The sequence below is a fragment of the Zalophus californianus genome, chromosome 1 (genome assembly GCF_009762305.2).
Source record: "Zalophus californianus isolate mZalCal1 chromosome 1, mZalCal1.pri.v2, whole genome shotgun sequence".
In the NCBI taxonomy this organism is placed as follows: Eukaryota; Metazoa; Chordata; class Mammalia; order Carnivora; family Otariidae; genus Zalophus; species Zalophus californianus.
In genome coordinates this window covers 8,517,722-8,536,978 of record NC_045595.1, presented here as the reverse complement: position 1 = coordinate 8,536,978, position 19,257 = coordinate 8,517,722, and the positions used below count along the sequence as shown (strand labels likewise).

Genomic DNA, 19,257 nt, shown 5'->3' with positions numbered 1-19,257 from the left:
GCCTCTCTGTGATTTCCTGGGTTCTGGGTCAGGCCCAGGGGCTCAGTGAGGGAGAGGGGGAGATGGAGGCATTCGGAGGTGGCCTGGCGGGCCGTTGGAGATGGGGTTTGGTTGGTCCCCAAATGTCCATTTTGTCCACGCAACAGGCATTCAGGGTGAAACCAGGGTAGTGCTGGCCCCAAGGAACATGGGTGAACCCACAGATGTCTGGCCAGGCATTTACAGGCACAGACTGTATGGGGCCACTGGAGCCTGGGGTGGGATGGGCGGTTGGTTGGGGCAATCAGAGAAGGCTTTCTGGGGGGCAGCCTAACGGAAGTAACATTCCAGGCCCACTCTGTCCCTCCTGTGAGGCGGGTGCCCCGGGCTCACAGTGACAAATTGGGCCAGAGATGGGAAGTCATTGGCCCGAGGTCCCAGAGCCAAAAGGATGCAGAGCAGGGCCTTGAACCCAGGAGGCCTGGCTTCATAGCCCAGGGTCTGCCTTCCTATGAGTCCAGGGTCCAGGCTAAGGAACCTGCTCATGGCTTCCTTGGGGAGGAAGTGAGAGCACTGTAGAAGATGAAGGGTCCATGAAAGGGACCTTTTTCCAGAGGTGATGAGGGGTCACTGAAGGCTGGAGGTGGGGCCAGATGCACGTGTGTGATACAATAAATAGTGGCCTTTGTCCCTAGTTCCTGGCACAGAGTTCCTCAAACCCTTGCAGTTTCCTGAATGATGGTGTCTTTTGTCACTCAAAGGCACCTCTTTTGATCACAACTGAGTTGATGCTGGCCACCAAAAGACGGTGTGATCACTGAGTGGGACCCTCAGTAACACCCACAACCTCTGAGGAAGAGAAAGGGGGGCTGCAGGTTAAGCTGTATAAAAACTTCAACACGATTTGATGAGCTCGGGGATGGTGAACCTGTGGAGCTGCTGGGAGAGGGGGACACCTGGGGAGGGCATGGGAGCTCCACGCCCCGTCCCCACACTTTGGCCCGGGCACCTCTTCCATCTGGCTGTCCTGATTTAAATTCTTTTCTAATAAACCTGTAATCTAAAAAAATACAATGTTTCTCTGAGTTCTGTGAGCCGCTCTGGTAAATGAATCAAACCTGAGGAGGTGGTCAGGGGGAATCCCGGATCTATTGCTGGTCGATGAGAAGCACAGGTGACAACCTGGACTTGGCAATGGGCCTGAAAGTGGAGGGACAGTTTCATGAGACTGCGCCCTTACCCTGTGGGATCTGATGCTGTCTCTAGGTCGTGTCGGAATTGAGTGAATTGCTTGGTGGTTTTGGAAAAAATGCCTCTGAACCTGGCTGATGCTGAACACCTGCGGATTGCATGGTGCCCTCAGACGGTCTTGCAGTTACAGAGGTCCTGATGCTCTGACAGCCTGGGGCTGATCAGCACCTGTACCCAGCCTCGAGCCTGGGCACCAGGTGACCTGTGCTTTGCAATCCTCCTTGATATAGCAGGAAGGATGATGGAACCTTCTGGGGCCATGTTGAGGTTGGAGGGGCCCGGCAGAGTGCCTGGGTTTGAGTGACTGGGACCCACCCAGGGCGGTAAGGGGTGTGAACAGCCGAGGGAGGGAGATGCTGAGCTGGCTGGGAGCCTGGGCCAGAGCCTGGGCCACTAGGCCCAGCCGCTGGGTCCAGCATGTGCCCCCCCCCCCAGGCCCACCCTGCCCCTGACATGCCTCTCCCGGGTGTTCCCACCTCCCCCTCCAAAGTCCCAGGTTAAGGTCCCCTGGCCCAGGCAGGAGCCAGTGGGCATGGGCAGAGCCTTGGACAGGCGCCTGGGTGGGGGGTGCCCTCGGTGGTCCAGCAGAAAGGGGGCTCATTCCTCTGGCTTCCAGGGCCCGCCCACCCCAGTTACACAAGCCAAGTGCTAATATGGTGCCGTTTTCCTGAGGAGGCAGGGCCCTGGGCCAGGCATGGATCCTTCTCAGCATAGCTTCCCCATGCCAGCCCTGGGGGAGCAGGACCTACACTAGCCAGGCCAAGAGCGCCTGGAATCCCTTTTACAAGGCCCCAGGGGCTGTGTGCGTCTGTGCATGTGGGTCTTCCAGTGTCTGTCTCTGCAAGTCCCCATGTTCCAGCATCATCCCCTGCTACAGGGAAGGAAGGGGAGAACACTTTTCTAACCCCTGCCGCCACCACCCCATCTCCTTCGAACTCTGCAGGTGGTGGCTTCCAGGCAGGACAGCTGGGGCCCACATCACTCGGAGGACAGGGTGCCCTAGGAAATGTGGGGAGGTTGAGGCTGTCCACACATTCCTAGGGCTCTGGGCTGGCAGGCCAGCCTCGGAAATCAGCCCTAAGAAGAGGGCAGAGAGTCAGCCGGGCGCACAGGGCAGCCGCGCCGGGCAGTCAGCTACTCACCGGCTCTGTGCCAGTCTTTAAAGGGCCATTGCTCTGGGCCCCCAAAGTGCCCATCCTCCTCCACTGCCTTGTCCCCTCCCACCTGCCCACAATCCACTCCAGGGCGGAAGGGGCCCAGCTGCCCACGGGGGCCTCCAGGACTCAGCTTGTCTATTCTCATCGGTCAGTGCCAAATGTCAACCCCTGTCCGGAGGCACGGTTTCATGTCAGCTTCCCCATGTCCCCAGGAGGCTCTCTGTCTTCATCTTCCTGATGGGAAAACAGGCCTAGGGAGGGCAAGTGAGTTGCCACAGGTCACCCAGCTAGTGTGAAGCGGAACCGTGATTCACACCCCACCTAGCCTGTCCCAGTGCTCGGGTTTTTTCACCACAACCCCAGGCTTTCCAGAGAGGCAGGCGAGTGCCGAGCATGTGTGTGGGTATTGTGTATGCGGGCAAGGGTGTGTGCTGATGTGTCTTGAGTGGGAGCGTGTACCGCATGTGCGTATCTATGAAAGGGGTTGTGTGTGTGCGTGCGCCCAAGGCTGCAGAGTATGCGCTCGCCATCTGCACACAGTAGTGCATGTGTGCGGATTTTGTGTGTGAGTGCGTGCCTGTCCTGGGTCCAGCCGCGCGGCCGTGGGCTCCATGTGTGTGTCTCACGGCATGTGTGTGTGTGTGTGTGTGTGTGTGTGTCTGCGCCGCTGTGTACATGGGAGATGGAGCGGATCCGAGCAAGCCTCTCGGCACGTGAACCGGAGCCACGCAGGCTCCAGGACAGAGCAGCCCCGAGAGGATGATTTTACAGCTGTTTATTGTGCTCCAGTGAAATAGAAAAAGAAAGTGCTTGCATTACAAACGCCGCTGTCACATCCACATTTTATGCCAGTCGCTGCAAACCAAACCGCGTGTGTCCGCTGCGCCTCTGGGCATGCAGTTTGCTCCCACTGCGGGGATGGGGTGGGGGCGGGCCGAGCCTGGGCTCTGGGGGCTTTGCCTGGGGGGACTTCTTGTCCTGCGGGGACCCACCTGTGAGGGAGTGGGGGGACAGCTGGGGTAGCTTTGCTCAGTGCGTCCTTTGGGTGCTGTTGGGCACACCCGGCTCGATGTTGGATCCTGCGGCGCTCCAGGGAGAAGGGCCCCCTTCCCCCCGACACACACGCCCCCCAGTCTGCCCCCCCACCGCAACGCTAACCCTGTAGGCAGATGCCAGGGGGCTGGAGGACGCCATGCAGGGGGAGGGGGTCGGCGGGGCCAGCTCGGCCGTGCCGAGAGCAGCAGCTAGCCTCCCTGGGGGGGGGAAGGCGGGGGGGGGGGGCCCAGGGCCCTAGGCAGAGTTGTAGTAGTTGTGCGCGTGGTGGTTGTGGGTGGGCTCGCCCAGCTCCGGGTACTCGGGCGTCAGGCAGTACTTGGGGTCATAGACCTGGCGTGGCAGCCCATACACTGTCATGCCCCGCTGTGAGGCCCCCTTGTTGCTGCCCATCTGCAGGCTGACGTTGAGTGTGTCACAGTGCTCCATGCCCAGCCCTGGCTCGAAGATCTGTCGCTTGGTCCCGGGTGCAGTCATGCCGGCCTGCAGAGGACACAGCGATCAGACCCTGGGGACGGCGGAGGGCAGGGGCCCCACCAGCCCCACCCCATGGCCCCCCACACACCTGGCTGGCTCCCTTGTTGGTGCCCATCTGCAGGCTGATGGTGGCCTGGTCCAGGGGCTGGTCCGTGCCCAGCTTGGGGTCGTAGAGGTGACGCCGGGTGCCATAGGCCGTCATGCCCTGCTGGCTGGCAAACTTGTTGGTGCCCATCTAGGAAGCCAGAAGGAGAATCATCCCAAGGGTCACAGAGCCTCACCACGGGCATAGCATGGGACGTAGCATGTCAATGCACGCTTGCATGGCCCTCTAATGAGCCACTGCATCCACTCTCGGGCTCCGGACTGGAAACAGGCCCAGAAAAGGCATGTCCCATAACCTGTAAGTGGCTCAGACCACTGGGGCTTGACTTCCAGGGTTTGAGCCCCAGCTGGGCCACTTATCACCTGGGCAGCCCCGGCAAGTGAAGTAGCTTCTCCAGGCCCCCGTTTCCTCATCTGCATAAAGGGTGCAATGATAACAGCACCCACTCCTTAGGGCTGCTGGAGGAGTGAGTTAGGGTATGGAAAATGGCAAGCACAGTGCCTGCCATACATGTGAGTTAAAGCCAAATATCCTGTGCCCCAAAGCCCGCAGGGACCTGGGTGCCCTCCTGGCCTCCTCGACCTCCCGGCTCAGCTCAGCAGCAAAACCCCCAGGTGAGGAAGGGCCAGTACCTGCAGCCCGATGATGTTCCGCCCTTCTCTTAGCTTCTCTGGCTCAAATTTCCGTTCCTGCTTCTCTGCGTACTTCACCCCTACGTTCACCTTATTCCCTTTCGTCTTGGCCTGGGGAGGGCAAAGGGAGCAGGGGGCTGACAAGGGAGCCTCTGGGCCACATTGTCCCCTCCTGGTACCTGCTCTTCCCCCTCCCACCCACACTGGGCTGGGCCCCACTCGCAGCCCAGACCCTCCAAAGCCACCCCCCCCGCCACGGCCCCACGCCCCGACCCTTCGGCCACACTCACCATGCTGGCCAGGGCCAGGAGGGTGGACTGCACCTGGGTGTGGTTGGTGTTCTCAAACAGGTCGTTGGCCTCAAAAATGTCGTGGGGCTTCACCCCATACTTAGTGATGGCCTTGATGAAGTTGCCGATGTTTTCCAGCTGGAGGGGAGCAGGTGGTGGTCAGTGGAGCAGGAGCAGGGGTGGGGGCTGAGGGGCTGTGGGCCAGGGGTTGAAAGAGTTAAAACAGAGCCTGGGCTCACCTGGTGCCAATTTTGGGTCGACTCGTTGACCTTCTTCACGGAGCCTGGCTGGAGCTTATTGATGAACCTACAAGGGGTCAGGGAAGGCAGTGAGAAAGGTGAGCCCCCCCCTCCGCACCCATGCCCAACCCAGTGGGAAAAGGGGTCAGGATGACAGCCAGTGCGCGATTCTGCCGGTTCCTACTACAACCAGCTCAGCTGCAGCCCCACCGATCCACCCCACACACCCGGGCAGGACTCAGATGGCAAACTAACCTCTCAGGAGCTGGGCTCGGGTCTCTAGCAGAAAGCCCCCTCATCCCTGCTATGCAGGGGTCTCCTGCTGCTCCACCCCCCCTCCCTGGTGACCACATTTCCATCTCCTGGGCTTTAGGGGGAGCCTGCACTGTGGAGAGCCCGCCGCTCAGGCCTCCGACTTCCCTTCTCTGGCCGACCTCAGCCCCTTGATCTCCTCCAGTCTCTCGCCTTTCGATGCCACCGGTACGCCAACAACTCCCCACGACTTCCCTGCAGCCAGGCCTCTCACTCCCCGATCCAGCGCCCTACCTGGCATCTCGAATCAAATGCACCCCACCCCAGACTCCAGACATCCACTTCCCCCAACTCAACTCCCTCCACCCTCCCAGGCTCAGGAAACACACCCTCCCAGGTGCTCAGGCAAAGCCCTCAGATTTGCTCTTGACTCTCCTCTCCCTTTCTCCCATTCCCACACGCAACCCCTCAGCACGTCCGCTAGCTCTGCCTCCTGAAGACATTCAGAAGCCTATGGCTCCTTGCCACCTCCGCCCTGCTCTGAGCTGCCCCTGTCTCTCTCCTGGGCTCTTGCAGGGGCCTCCTGTGGCACCCAGCTTCCACCTTGTCCCCTGAAGACCCTTGTAGCTAGAATGGCCTTTTCAAAATAATTCCAGTTACTCCCCAGCTCAAAACTGCCCCATGGTTTCCCTTCAGAATACAGATCCCCATCCTTTAGCAAGACTAAAAGGCCCTACCTCATCTGGCCCCCAGCTAACTTCACTTCCCCTAATCTCTCCTCGCCGTTCCTCCAACACACTATGCTTGCTCCCACCTCAGGGCCTTTGCACCACTGTTCCTCCCACCCCCCGCCTGGCCCACTCTTGCCTCAGATGCCCTCCCAACTCCCTCACTCACTTCATCCAAGATTCTGCTCAAATGCTACCTCTTCTGAAAGACCTCCAGACCATTCTGTACAAAGCAGCAACCCAAAAAGGGATGATTTCATTGATTCGATCTCCCCAGCTAGGACTCCGGCCCTGTGTGAGCTCCGAGGTAAGTCTGTTTTGTTCACTATCCCCAGTGCCTAGACCTAGCACACAGTAGGTGTTCCATAAATTCTTGGCGCATGAATGACTGAGTGGGTGGGTGGTTCTGCGCTCTTTAATGCCCGAGCAACCCTGTCTGAGCTGGGACACCAAAATGTCCCCCTATTCCTTATTCCCATTGGATATGGTAGAGTAAGATCCCCCCCACCATGCCACCTTTCCAGCACCTAGATCTTGGTAAGGCTGTACCTTCGGGAAGCTTCCCAAGGTCACTCTTTGGCCATCACGGTCACCCTGCCCTGGGTGAGACTCAGAGATACAGACAGGACCCCACTGGGCTCAGGGCCCTATCCAGCATTAGTGTCACTGTGGAATCTGGAACCAGGGCTTGGGAGCTGCGTGGATGTTCATTCCTCTCGGTGATTTAAGTTCTGAGAAGAGTAGAAAACCAGGGCCTACTTAAATTACTGTGGCATAATTCTCATGTCACCAAGCCAGTGATGAACGGCCATTGTTGCCTATTGCTTTTAGCTGTTCCTCCACACTATGCTTGGAACTCTTTCTTGGAACTCTGGAGGCCATAAATGGGCCTGCCCTGTCTGCGTGGTGGTTAAGCCTAGATTCTGGTCATTTCTGTTGGAACAGGTTGGGACTCTGGGCGATGTGTTTTACTTAACTGAGCCTCCTTCTTCTTTCCTGTTAAATGGGCACAATGATTCTTTGCCACCGCTCTTTCAAGGTCTCGGCTATAAAGTATCTAACCCAGCTCTGAGCTCATAGTTGTTTGAGGGGCTGAGGGGGTAGGGATGAATGTCCAGGTTGGGGGGCAGCCCAAGGCAGTGTAGGCTCCACTCACTCGCAAAGAATGATGCCATCTTTGAGGCCATCCATGAAGTTGTTCCCAATGCGGCGCCCTGTCACCCCCTCGATCCACTCTCGAAGCTCCTGCTCCCGCTGGTGGTCATACTTCTGGGCCAGCTGGGGGTGGGGGACACAGAGAAGGTGGTAAGGACACAGTGGGGAGCAGAGTTAACTCTCTGGACCCAATCGGAGGTTCCCTAGGCCCGATCTTCCTCATCCCTTCCCAACTATGGCAATTCTGACCCAGCGTCTATGGGGGGGGGGGGGGCGGGCTGAAGTGGGCCAAAGGCCAGGGCTGAGGTGGCACCTGCCCCGGGGGAGGGGGGCATTCCAGACGTTCTGAGGTTTGGCACCAGAGAATGCCGACAAGGGGGAGGTTGGAGAGCAGGGTATTCAGAGCTGGGGGGCGGTGCCTGGCCTCTTGGTCCCTGCCTCTAGGCCAAACTTGGGGCTTAGCTTCCCCTGGCCCTGCCCCCCAACCCCCAGCTGGAAGCCTGGGCGCCTCAGGCAGGGGAGGAGGAACCCCTAAGGAGGTGGCTCTGAGTACTGCCTTGCAGGGGACTGTTCTGTCTTGCGTGTCTCTCTGCCTCAGTGTCTCTCCAGGTCCTCATCCCCTGGGCTCCGGCTCTGGCTGGAGGCTCTGGGGGCTTGTCTTTGTCTTACTCCTGGCCCCATGCGCGCACGGCTGTATTTCTCTCTCTCTCTCTCTCCATCCCCTTGCCCTCTGTCTCTCCCCAGCTCTGTCTTTCCTTGGCCCTGTCTTCCTGTCCCCGTCTGGCCGCGCCTGGCTGGGGGTGGGGCTCCTGGCGCGTCCCTCTCTGCCTCCCCGGTCGCTCTGGTCTCCGACTCCAGGTTCTCTGCCTCTGGTGGGGGGGTGGGGCTCATCTGTCTCCTCTCCGGGCCTCTCCATCCCTGTCTCCGTCTTATCTGGCTCGTGGCTCACCCTCCCCGTCCATCCCTCTCAAGTCTCGGGCTCCCAGAATCTCGGTCTGCGACTCTCGCCCTCTCTCCCCACTCCCCACCCTGCCTCCTCCGTTTCTCCAGAACCCTCCGCCCCAGCCCAGTCAGGCTTCCAAGACTCTGGGGGACGGAGCTGCCCCTTCTCCTGGGGGAGGAGGAGGTGGGAGGGGGCGGCCCCTCACCTGGCCCCGGCCCTGCCGCCCCCCTCCCCACCAGCCCGGCTTTATAAAGCAAACCGGCCCTTATATAGCGCGGCCCCGCGGGCCGGGCTCCCCGAGGCCGCCTTATATGGCGCGGCGGCTTCGCGCGGCTCTGGGGCCGGCGCCGGGGGGCGGGGGGGGGGGGGGCGGGGAGGGGGGGGCCGCGCTAGGATCCCGCCCGGCCCGAGCACCCGCCCCCAGCCAGCCCCCTCCTCCACTCGCGAGGGTCCCCCCCACCCCGCCCAGGATCCAATCCCAGCTCCCCACTACTTCGCTGTACGCTGGGAAAAGCCACCCCGGGCCTCAGTGTTCTCCTCTGTCAAATGGGGCGCTGCGACTCCTGGCAACGCTCAGGGGAGCATTCCAGGGAGTTAGAAGTTCACTGCCCTGGAGAAGCTGAACCCCATTCCCGGGTGTGTGTGTTGCAGGGGGGCGAGGCCGGGATCCGAGTTCTGCAGCTCCTTTAGGTAGAACCCAAGCTACTCGCCTCTCCTCTCTGAACCTCAGTTTACCCATCCATAGCACGAAGGTGGTATCTGGATGTCTTCCCAGCTCAAAATTAGGAGATACCTGCCATGTCCCTAATGCTCACTCTCTGACCTCCCCAGCTGTCTCCCTCTCCCTTCCGGATCTCCCACACTATCTGGGCCTCACTTGCCCAGAATTCCTGCTCTCAAGCACTCCCCAGTTTCTTTTTGAGATGGGGGTGTGTGTGAGGAAAATCAAGTCCTTTCCCACCGCCCCCGGAACGCAAAAGGAACGGGGGCGGGGGGCAGGTTAACAGGAGACTCTGATCCAGGGGGGATCTTTCTTTACAAGGGAGCGACCACCTCAGTTTACCTGTGGTTGCCTGCATGCCCTCCATTTTACCCACCCCCCAACAGTAGCTGAGGGCTCTGGGATGCTCTGGATGGGGAGTAAGGCGGCCCCTACCCCGTATCTGTCCTCTTTCCCTCTCTGGTTCCAAGTCACATGGAATAGGCAAGAGGGGGTCCAGGGAACCCCAAGAGCAGAGCCTCTGGCCTGCCAGGGTGTGTGGGCCGAGCGGGGGGCCCTACCTTGTTCTTGACCTCAGCCGACAAGCCATAGGCGGGGCCCCGGTTGAAGTGAGCAGAGGACATGCCGGCTGGTGGTGGGCCGCGGTAGCAGTAGCTCTGAGGACCCTCTGAGGACTGGACCGAGGCAGCTGCTAAGGCTCCGTCTGCAAACTCTTCCCTCCTCACACGTTTTTGAAGCTCTGGAGGCGGCCCGGGCCTCTTCCAAGGTCGTCCCATTGGCTGCAGGGGCCTGCCAAGGGGCGGGGCAACCCCCACCTCGGCCATCCTCCCCCCCCGCCCTCCCCCCCTCGTGATGTCAGGGCCTTGGTATTGGGAGCTGATTGTGTCATTGTTTCCACCTAGGGGGTTGGCCTGGGTTATTATTTGGGGTGGGGGGGCTTGGTCATAAGAGATGAAGACTTCCCCATCCTTGCCGGCCCTCTGCTGTTCGTCAGACCTCTGACTGGGCCTCCTCGCTTCTTTGTGTCTGTCACTGAGGCCATCTCTCCTTGTCTCTGAGGTCATCTCTCTTCGTCTCTCTGCAACCCATGGTAGCTTAGTGAGAACCACCCTGGGTTTAACTCCAGACACCGACAGTCTCTAAGTGGGCCTCTGTTGCCACATCTGTAAAATGGGCTAATGGATAGTGCATGCCCAGTGTGCAGTGCCTGGCACAGGGAAGGACTCAGGATAATCGCAATATTTCCAATGAGCATCTGGCACCCTACTTCTGTCCCCTCCAGTCCCTCGTAAGGATCTGGGGGAGCAGAGATCCTGGATGTTACCCTCTCCACTACCTGTGGGTTGCCATGGAGTGACTGTGTTAGCAGGTTCCAGGCCATGGACACCCCGTGTTTCCCTGTTCCAGCCAGGGTGGCCTGGAGGGAACACCTGCAAACAGCCCCATCTGGCCAGATCTCACCCCTGGATGACATGACCACATCATGCCACATATGTCAAGGCGATGTTAGTGACATCTGGATGACATGTCAGCAACCTGCCATATACTGATGATACCTTAAGGACATGCTGGCCACATGCTAAGGACACGGCTGTGACATGCTAATGTGACAGCCACCCCCATGTCAGGCCCTGTTACAAGTACTGTACGTGTATCAACTCATGCTTCAAAACAACCTCAGAAACGGATGCTGTTATGCACACTTTACAGATGGGGAAACTGAGGCACGGGATGTGGAATCCGTTTCCGAGTGTCACACGGCGTCAGTGGCAGAGCAGAATTTGAAGCCAGGCCCCTGTGCCTAATGCTACCAGGCTGTCAGGGTTCCTCACCCTCAGCACTGTCGACATCAAGGCTGGATAATTCTTCCTGGCTGGAGTCTCTCCTGGGCCTCCTCGGACTTTAAGCAGCATCTCCAGCCTCTATCTACTAGGTGCCTAGAGCACTCCCTTAGTCTCCACAAACAGAAATGTCTCCAGACATTGCCAAATGTCCCTGGGGAGGGGGGGGCATATCTTTCCTGTTTGTGAACCACTGGGTTCAACCAACACGCTAAGGGCAAGGTGACTAAAATACGTAGAATGAGCTAACAATTAGGTCCTGCTATACTATATTCTAAGTGCATTGGGTCTGTTAACTCATTCCTCACAACAGTCTTCTGAGGTGGGGTCCGTATGAGGCACAGAGAGGTGAAGCCGACTGCCTGGCGTTACACAGCGCGAGAGTGACGCAGTCGGGACTCGAACGCGCAGTTTGCGGGATCCTGCCCACGCTGGGCGGCCCCCCCCTCCGCCCCCCAGCGGGGCCACAGGTCGCTACTGCGCAAGCGAGAACCCACGCCTTGGCGGAGCAGGCGGCTGGCGCCCCCTGGCGGCCCAGGAGGGGCGAGGGCGGGGGCGGGGCCTGGTGGGGTCCGGCCGGCGGTGACGCGAAGCGCTGACTCACTCGGCTCCGCCCCCGGCCCGCGGCCGCTTGGCCATTTATAGAATCCGCGCGGACTCTGAAGTCACGGCCCAGGCACGACGGGGGCGGGGTGGGGGCGCCCTTGGCGCGTCCCCCGACGGGGTAACCCGGGGTCTCCCTAGGGGGGTGGCCCTTTCTGGGTCTGTCGTGTCCCTCGGATTCTAAGTCTGTGTCTGCATCTCTTGCTCTGGCTCTTGGTTGCAATAGGCCTGTCTCTGCCTTGCCTGGTCTTTTTCTGACTTTGTCTATGAATCTGCCTGTCTCACTGTCTGTCTGTCTATCTCTGTTCCCCTCTCTCCATTATCTCTCCATCTCTGGGTTTCTCTTTCACCTCTCTAAGTCATTGTTTTTCTCACTCGATGTCTGTCCGTCGTTTCTGCCTTTCTCTGTGTCTCTGTCCGGTTGATAGGCGTGGAAGCCGAAGGCGAGGACTGATCCCATCCGGAGGTCCCAACCGCTGGGAACCCACCCTCCCCCACTACTGGCTGCCCCGTGCGCAGTCGCCTACTTAGCTCCTATCTGGTGTTTCCCAGGCCCCAGCCCCTCTGTGCCTCAGTTTCCCATCTAAATGAAAGGTGGGATCTTGTTTTTTGTTTTTTAATATTTTATTTATTTATTTGATAGAGACACAACGAGAGAGGGAACACTAGCAGAAGGAGTGGGAGAGGGAGAAGCAGGCTTCCCGCCGAGCCGGGAGCCCGATGCGGGGCTCGATCCCAGGACCCCCGGGTCCATGACCCGAGCCGAAGGCAGACGCCCAACGACTGAGCCACCCAGGCTCCCGAAAGGTGGGATCTTGTAAGAAATGGAGTCTCCCCGAAGGGTCCAGGAGGTCATGAAAGAAAAACTCTGCCCCGCCTTATTTTTTGGAGACCCCTAAGACCTTCGTGCCTCTCAGGGCCATCTAAAACACACACACTCTCTCTCTCTCTCTCTCTCTCTCTCTCTCTCTCTCTCTCTCTCTCTCTCTCTCTCTCTCTTTCTCTCTGTACTTGTGTGTCTCCAGGAGAGAGTCGCAGCCACCTTCCCCCTGCACCTGCCTGTCTGGGCAGCCCCACTCTGCCAGGCCCCTCTCACTTAGCTTCCCCCTCCTGAAAACAAGCAGGAGCTGTTGTTCATAATGGCTTCTGTTTCTGGAGGGCTCATTCCATGCCAGGCACTGTGCCAAGCACAACCATTTAATCCTTACTGCCACTTTCTTGGGGTGGAAACGTACAGGCCCATTTTATAGATAAGGAAACTCAAGGTTCAGAGAGACCAAGCCACTCTCCCAGGGCTAAGCTGCCCCTGCTGCTCCCGCTGCCCCCAGATCCTTCCACATGTATTTCCTGGGCACCCAAACACGCTCCCACCTCAGGACCTTTGCACTGGCAAAGGACACATTTCCAAAAGATGCCTGCATGGCCTCTCCCTCACTTCCTCTGCTCAAATGTCACCTACTTTGGGGAGGCCCTCCCTGACCCGGACCTGCTCTAATAGCATCTCCCACCCCCAGGCTGATTGGGAGAGGATAGGCATGAGGGAACTGTTCCCTTAGTGTTTGCACCTGACAGTGGCTATGTCTGCCTCCATAATAACTTTCACTTTAAAAAAATCGTTTTTAGGGCGCCTGGGTGGCTCAGTCATTAAGCGTCTGCCTTCGGCTCAGGTCATGATCCCAGGGTCCTGGGATCGAGCCCCTCATCGGGCTCCCCGCTCCACGGGAAGCCTGCTTCTCCCTCTCCCACTCCCCCTGCTTGTGTTCCCTCTCTTGCTGTGTCTCTCTCTGTCAAATAAATAAATAAAATCTTTTTTTTTTAAAAATCACTTTTAGGTAGGGCACCTGGATAGCTCAGTTGGTTAAGCATCTGCTCAGCAGGGAGCCTGCTTCTCCCTCTCCCTCTGCCGCTCCCCCTGCTTGTGCTCTGTCGTGCTCTCTCTGTCAAATCAATAAATAAAATCTTTAAAAATATATCATTTTAAAGCCCCCATTTACACCTGAAACTAATATAACATTGTATGTTAAGTGTATTTTAATGACAAAATAAAATAAATTTTAAAAAACCACCCACCAAGGGCGCCTGGGTGGCTCAGTTGGTTAAGCGACTGCCTTCGGCTCAGGTCATGATCCTGGAGTCCCGGGATCGAGTCCCACATCGGGCTCCCTGCTCAGCAGGGGGGTCTGCTTCTCCCTCTGACCCTCCCCCCTCTCATATGCTCTCTCTCTCTCTCATTCTAGCTCTCTCAAATAAATAAAAATCTTTAAAAAGAAAAACAACAAAGCAAACCATTAAAAAAAAAACAAAACCACCCACCAATCTCTATCTCCTTTCCAGGCTTTCTTTTTCTTATCTCCTATTTGCTTACATCTATCTCATCCTATGAGAATAAAAGCTCCACAGAGGCTGGGTTTTGCGTGTTTTGTTCAGTGCTCTAGCTCCAGTGGCCAGTACAGTGCCTGCACGCAACAGGGGCTCAAAAAAAGGCTCCCCGGATAAATGGAATTAAAGTTGGTGAGCCAGGACTCGAACCACATTTGTCTGAAATGTTGGTGTTTAACCACGCACAAAGGAAGGGCCTACTTTGCAGGCACTTCCTGGACTAAGGACAGTTGAGCTGGGTGTCTCCTTTGTGTTTCCATTCCAACCTTCCCCTAGAAGATAGGGGGATGGGTCACAGGCTGCGGCTGGGGTTATGTAGGTCATTCTACAGCTGCCCACTCCCTTGTCCAGCTGTGAGCTTTGCAAGATGTTTTGTCGGAAAAACATCTGGTTGAACAAGAGGAGCCTTTTTACAGATGTGGCCCGCTGACTGCCAGATGGGCAAAATTCAGAACACCTGACAACAGGTGGTGCTGGGGAAGCTGTGAGAATGGGGTGGGTGGGTGTGGGCAATTTGTGGATAGCTTTCAAAATGACAAGTGTCCTTACCTTTTCTGGTGGTTAATTTTATATATCAAGTTGATTGGGCCATGGGGTACCCAGATAGTTGGTCAAACATTATTCTGGGTGTGTCTGTGAGGGTATTTGGGGATGGAATTCATATTTGAACTTATAGACAGTAAAACAGATCGCCTTCCCCAATATGGATGGGCCTCAATCAGTCAGAGGCCTGAATAGAACAAAAAGGCTGACCTTTTCTTTTCTTTTAAGATTTTTATTTATTTGACAGAGAGAGAGAAAAAGAGAGAGGGAACACAAGCAGGGGGAATGGGAGTGGGAGAAACAGGCTCCCTGCTGAGCAGGGAGCCCGATGGCAGGACTCAGTCCCAGGACCCTGAGATCATGACCTGAGCCAAAGGCAGATGCTTAACAACTGAGCCACCCAGGCGCCCAAAGGCTGTCCTTTTCTATCCAGTAAGAAGAAACTCATGGGATGCCTGGCTGGCTCATTCAGTAGAGCATGTGACTCTTGATCTTGGGGTTATGATTTTCAGTCCCACATTGGGTGTAGCGATTAGTTAAAAATACAATCTTTAGGGCGCCTGGGTGGCTCAGTCATTGAGCGTCTGCCTTTGGCTCAGGTCATGATCCCAGGGTCCTGGGATCGAACCCCGCACTGGGCTCCCTGCTCAGCGTGGAGCCTGCTTCTCCCTCTCCCACTCCCCCCTGCTTGTGATCTCTCTCACAGACAAAAATAAATAAAATCTTTCTAAAATAATAAAATCTTTAAAAAGAGAGAGAGAGAAGAAGAAATTCCTCGTATGTGATGGCTTTGAGCCGGGATGTTGGTCTTTTCCTGCCTTCGGACTGGAATTGAAACATCAGCTCTTCTTGGGTCTCAAGCCTGCCAGCTGTGACACTGGAACTTATTGGCTCCCTGGGTTCTCGGGGCTGCAGACTGAGACTAGAACTACATCGTCTGCTCTCCTGGGTCTCCAGCTTGCCAACTGCAGATATTGGACTACTCACCCTCCATAATCATGTGAGTCATTTCCTTATAATAACACACACACACACACTGTCTCTGTCTTTGCTGCTCTTTATTCTGTTGGTTCCATTTCTCTGGAGAACCCTGCTATCTAATATAACTTTTGATCCAGAAAAATCTCTTTTTTTAGAATATACCTAAGAAGTACAAGTGTAGGTGTGAAAAGAACATTTATTGCAGGGACCTTTTAAGAACATTTTTACCCTGTAGATCCATCAACAGGGAACAGGTGAGACAGACACAGATGAAGGCAGAGCATGCAGCATTTTGTGTCAATGACATAGCAACCCTGTGGTGCTGTGGTTAAGAGTAGGGGCAAGGGGGGTCCTGGATCCATATTCCATGGGTTTGGGGCATGCCCTGGTGCTTTCTGGCTGTGTGACCTTGGATAGGTATCTTAACCTCTCTGCGATTCAGTTTCCTCCTCTGGAAAATGGGCCTATTGATAGTGCCCGCTTCCTAGGTTTATTTTCTAATTTTTTATTTTGAGATAATTTTAGACTTACAGAAAAGTTGCAAAAATAGCACAGAGAATTCCCATATACCCTTCACCTTGCTGCCCCCACTGTTAACATCTTACATAACCATAGTACATTTATTAAAACTAAGAACTTAACCTTGGTACAATACTATTAATAAACTACAGACTTGATTTGGATTTCTCCAGGTTTTCTACTGGTCCTTTCTCTGTTCCAGGACCCAATCCAAGATCTCTCATCGCATTAGGTTGTCATGTCTCCTTAGACTCCTCCAGTCAGTGACAGAGCCTCAGTCGTTCATGACCCGACACTCTTGAAGGGAGCCGGCCAATAACTGTGTAGACTATCTCTCAGTTTGGTTTATGTTGATTAGATTGAGGTTTTCACATTACTGGGAAGGATACCAGAGAGGTGATGTTCTCTTCTCATACCAGGGGCTTATGATGTCACGGTGACTCACTGCTGGTGATTTTAACCTCCGTCCCCTGGTTAAGGAGCTGTCTGCCAGGATCCAACCCTGTGAAGCTGCTATTTTTCCTAGGGTTGTTTTGAGGACTCTGCGTTAAAGGGTCTACATCGGGGCTCCACACACACTGTGGTGCTCTGTGTTAATAAATACAAAAAAGAAACATGTAAACGCCTCTGTTTGAATCCGTTACTTCTGTAAGGCTAAATAAGAAAATGAGAGCCGTAACTGCCTCAACAGGAGAAGGGATACACTGGGGGCTCGCCAGGTCCGCGACACCACCATCACCCACGCGTGCCCTCACCCACGACCCAGCCGAGCAGAGCGGAAGTGCGCCTGCGCAGAGCTGGGCCCTGGAGCCAAGGGCAGAAGCTCTCCCAGCAGCTGCCCACGTGGCTGTCAACGTGCTGGAGTGGGGCGCACCAGCCCCCCTGGACCGGCAGCTGATTGGCTGGAGCTGCTTTCAAGCCTGGCCAATCACAGGAATCTTGATGAGGCGGAAGTGCGGCGGCTGCGCAGTCTTTGAGGCATCCTACCCGTCGCTGAGTAGCCTCTTGTGCCCCCGGGCAGCGCCCTGCGTCGCGGAGGCCAAGGGACTGCAGATATGGCTTTTCGGAGGTGGATAACTGTCCTCGCCTGGAGCCTCTGTTACTGCCAGGCCTCTGTTTTATGTGTTAATCCGCTTGGGTTAATAGCCTTCAACTGGAGCTCCCCGCTCCCCCGCCCCCCAGCCCAGGAGGCCTGAACTCCAGTCTGACTTCATCTCTTATCACTTGTTTGTTTTTTTTTTAAGTAGACTTTTTTTTTTAATGCCATCTCATTGTTCCCATTTGTGCTTTTTTTTTTTTTAAGATTTTATTTATTTATTTGACAGAGACAGAGATAGCAGGAACACAAGCAGCGGGAGAGGGAGAAGGAGAAGCAGGCTTCCCGCCGAGCAAGGAGCCTGATGTGGGACTGGATCCCAGGACCCTGGGATCATGACCTGAGCCGAAGGCAGACGCTTAAGGCCTGAGCCACCCAGGCGCCCTAAAGTACACTTTTAAAAAATTGTGGTAAAATGTACATAACATAAAATGTACCACTTTAAGTGTCCAGTTCTGTGTTACTAAGTATGTTCACATTGTTGCGCAACCATCACCACCATCCATCACCACCATCTATCACCAGAACTTTTTTCAATCTTCTAAAACTGAAACTGGGGGCGCCTGGGTGGCTCAGTCGTTAAGTGTCTGCCTTCCGCTCGGGTCATGATCCCAAGGTCCTGGGCTCAAGCCCCACATCGGGCTCTCGGCTCAGCGGGAAGCCTGCTTCTCCCTCTCCCACTCCCCCTGCTTGTGTTCCTTCTCTTGCTGTGTCTCTCTCCGTCAAATAAATAAAATCTTAAAAAAAATAAAATAAAACTGAAACTGTTGCCATTAAATGCTAACTCCTCATGCTCTCCTCCCTCCAGCTTCTAGCAACCACCGTTCTACTTTCTATCATTTGCCTTTTTTAGGGACCTCATATGAATGGACTAATACAGTATTTGTCCTTTTGTGGCTTGTTTATTTCATTTAGCACCATGTCCCCAAGGTTCATCCGTGTTGTATCATGTGTCAGAATTTCCTTAATTTTTAAGGCTGAATAATATTCCATTGTATGTGTATGCCACGTTTTGTTTATCCATTCATCCATCCATGGACACTTGAGTTGCCTTTGCTATTGTGAATCATACTGCCATGAATATGGGTGTATAACTATCTGTTCGAGTCCCTGCTTTCAGTTCTTTTGGGTATATACCCAGAAATGGAATTGCTGAATCATATGGTAGTTCTATTTTTAATTTTTTGAGGAACTCCACCATACTTTTTTCCTTAGTAGCTGAACCAGTTTTAGTCCCACCAGCCAGTGTACAAGTGTTCCACTTTCTTCAAATCCTCAGTGACACTTGTTTAGACTTTTAAAATATATTATACATACAGAAAGGTGTGTAAATTATACCTCAATGAATTAGTTATATTTTAAAACTTTTTTTATTTTTTTAAAAGATTTTATTTATGTATTTGACAGAGAGAGACACAGCGAGAGAGGGAACACAAGCAGGGGGAGTGGGAGAGGGAGAAGCAGCCTTCCCGCAGAGCAGGGAGACTGATGCAGGGCTCGATCCCAGGACCCTGGGATCATGACTTGAGCTGAAGGCAGCTGCTTAACAACTGAGCCACCGGTGACCCCATATTTTAAAACTTTTAAATTCAGCTATTACCTAAAGTAAAATGTACAATCTTAATGGAGAGCTTGATGAATGTTTACATACATATACACCCATGTAATCATCACATAGCTCTAGCCATTAAATATTTCTTTTTAAAAATTTCTTTATTAATGTCAACATTTTGTTAATCACATGTAGCATTTTACATTTTTACTTCATGAAAATATGTGCTTCCTTGGAAAATTCTAAGTACTTGGAGAACTTAAGTTTCTCTCTTTTTTTAAGATTTTATTTATTTATTTAGAAAGAGAGATCGCGGGAGTGCATGACAGTGGGGCAGAGGGAGAAAGAGAGAGAGAATCTCAAGCGGACTCTGCACTGAGCACAGAGCCCAATGCAGGGCTCAATCCCATGACCCTGAGATCATGACCTGAGCCAAAACCAAGAGTCAGATGCTCAACCAACTGAGCCACCCAGACCCCCAGTTGGAGAACTTAAGTTTCTTTACCTGTTCTCAAATTAATTTTACATTTCCTTCTGGATCCAGCACACAACATGATTTTTTTTTAAGATTTTATTTATTTATTTGACAGTGAGAGAGAGAGAGAGCACAAGCAGGCAGAGGGAGAGGGAGAAACAGGCTTCCTGCTGAGCAAGGAGCCCAACATGGGGCTCGATCCCAGGACCCTGGGACCACGACCCGAGCCAAAGGCAGCCGTTAACCGACTGAACCACTCAGGTGCCCTGAATTTGTTTTTTTTTT

At 54.7% G+C, this 19,257-nt stretch overlaps 1 protein-coding gene across 3 annotated transcripts; it reads right to left on the bottom strand.

Moving 5' to 3' along the window:
• Window positions 1-3,147: 3,147 nt before the first annotated feature.
• Window positions 3,148-9,697, bottom strand: CNN1 (calponin 1). 3 transcript variants are annotated; one of them, XM_035722822.1, is made up of 7 exons: window positions 9,544-9,697; window positions 7,321-7,442; window positions 5,185-5,251; window positions 4,946-5,083; window positions 4,656-4,766; window positions 4,006-4,152; window positions 3,148-3,923 (listed from the first exon to the last, which is right to left on the bottom strand). In XM_035722822.1, exons 1-7 carry the CDS (start codon window positions 9,604-9,606, stop codon window positions 3,678-3,680), a joined length of 894 nt encoding a protein of 297 aa, XP_035578715.1. In that variant the 5' UTR covers window positions 9,607-9,697; the 3' UTR covers window positions 3,148-3,677. The 3 variants fall into 3 exon arrangements, with proteins under 3 accessions (XP_035578715.1, XP_035578717.1, XP_035578718.1); XM_035722824.1 differs by lacking the exon at window positions 9,544-9,697 and adding an exon at window positions 8,269-8,395; XM_035722825.1 differs by lacking the exon at window positions 9,544-9,697 and adding an exon at window positions 8,348-8,366.
• Between the last annotated feature and the right edge of the window lie 9,560 nt (window positions 9,698-19,257).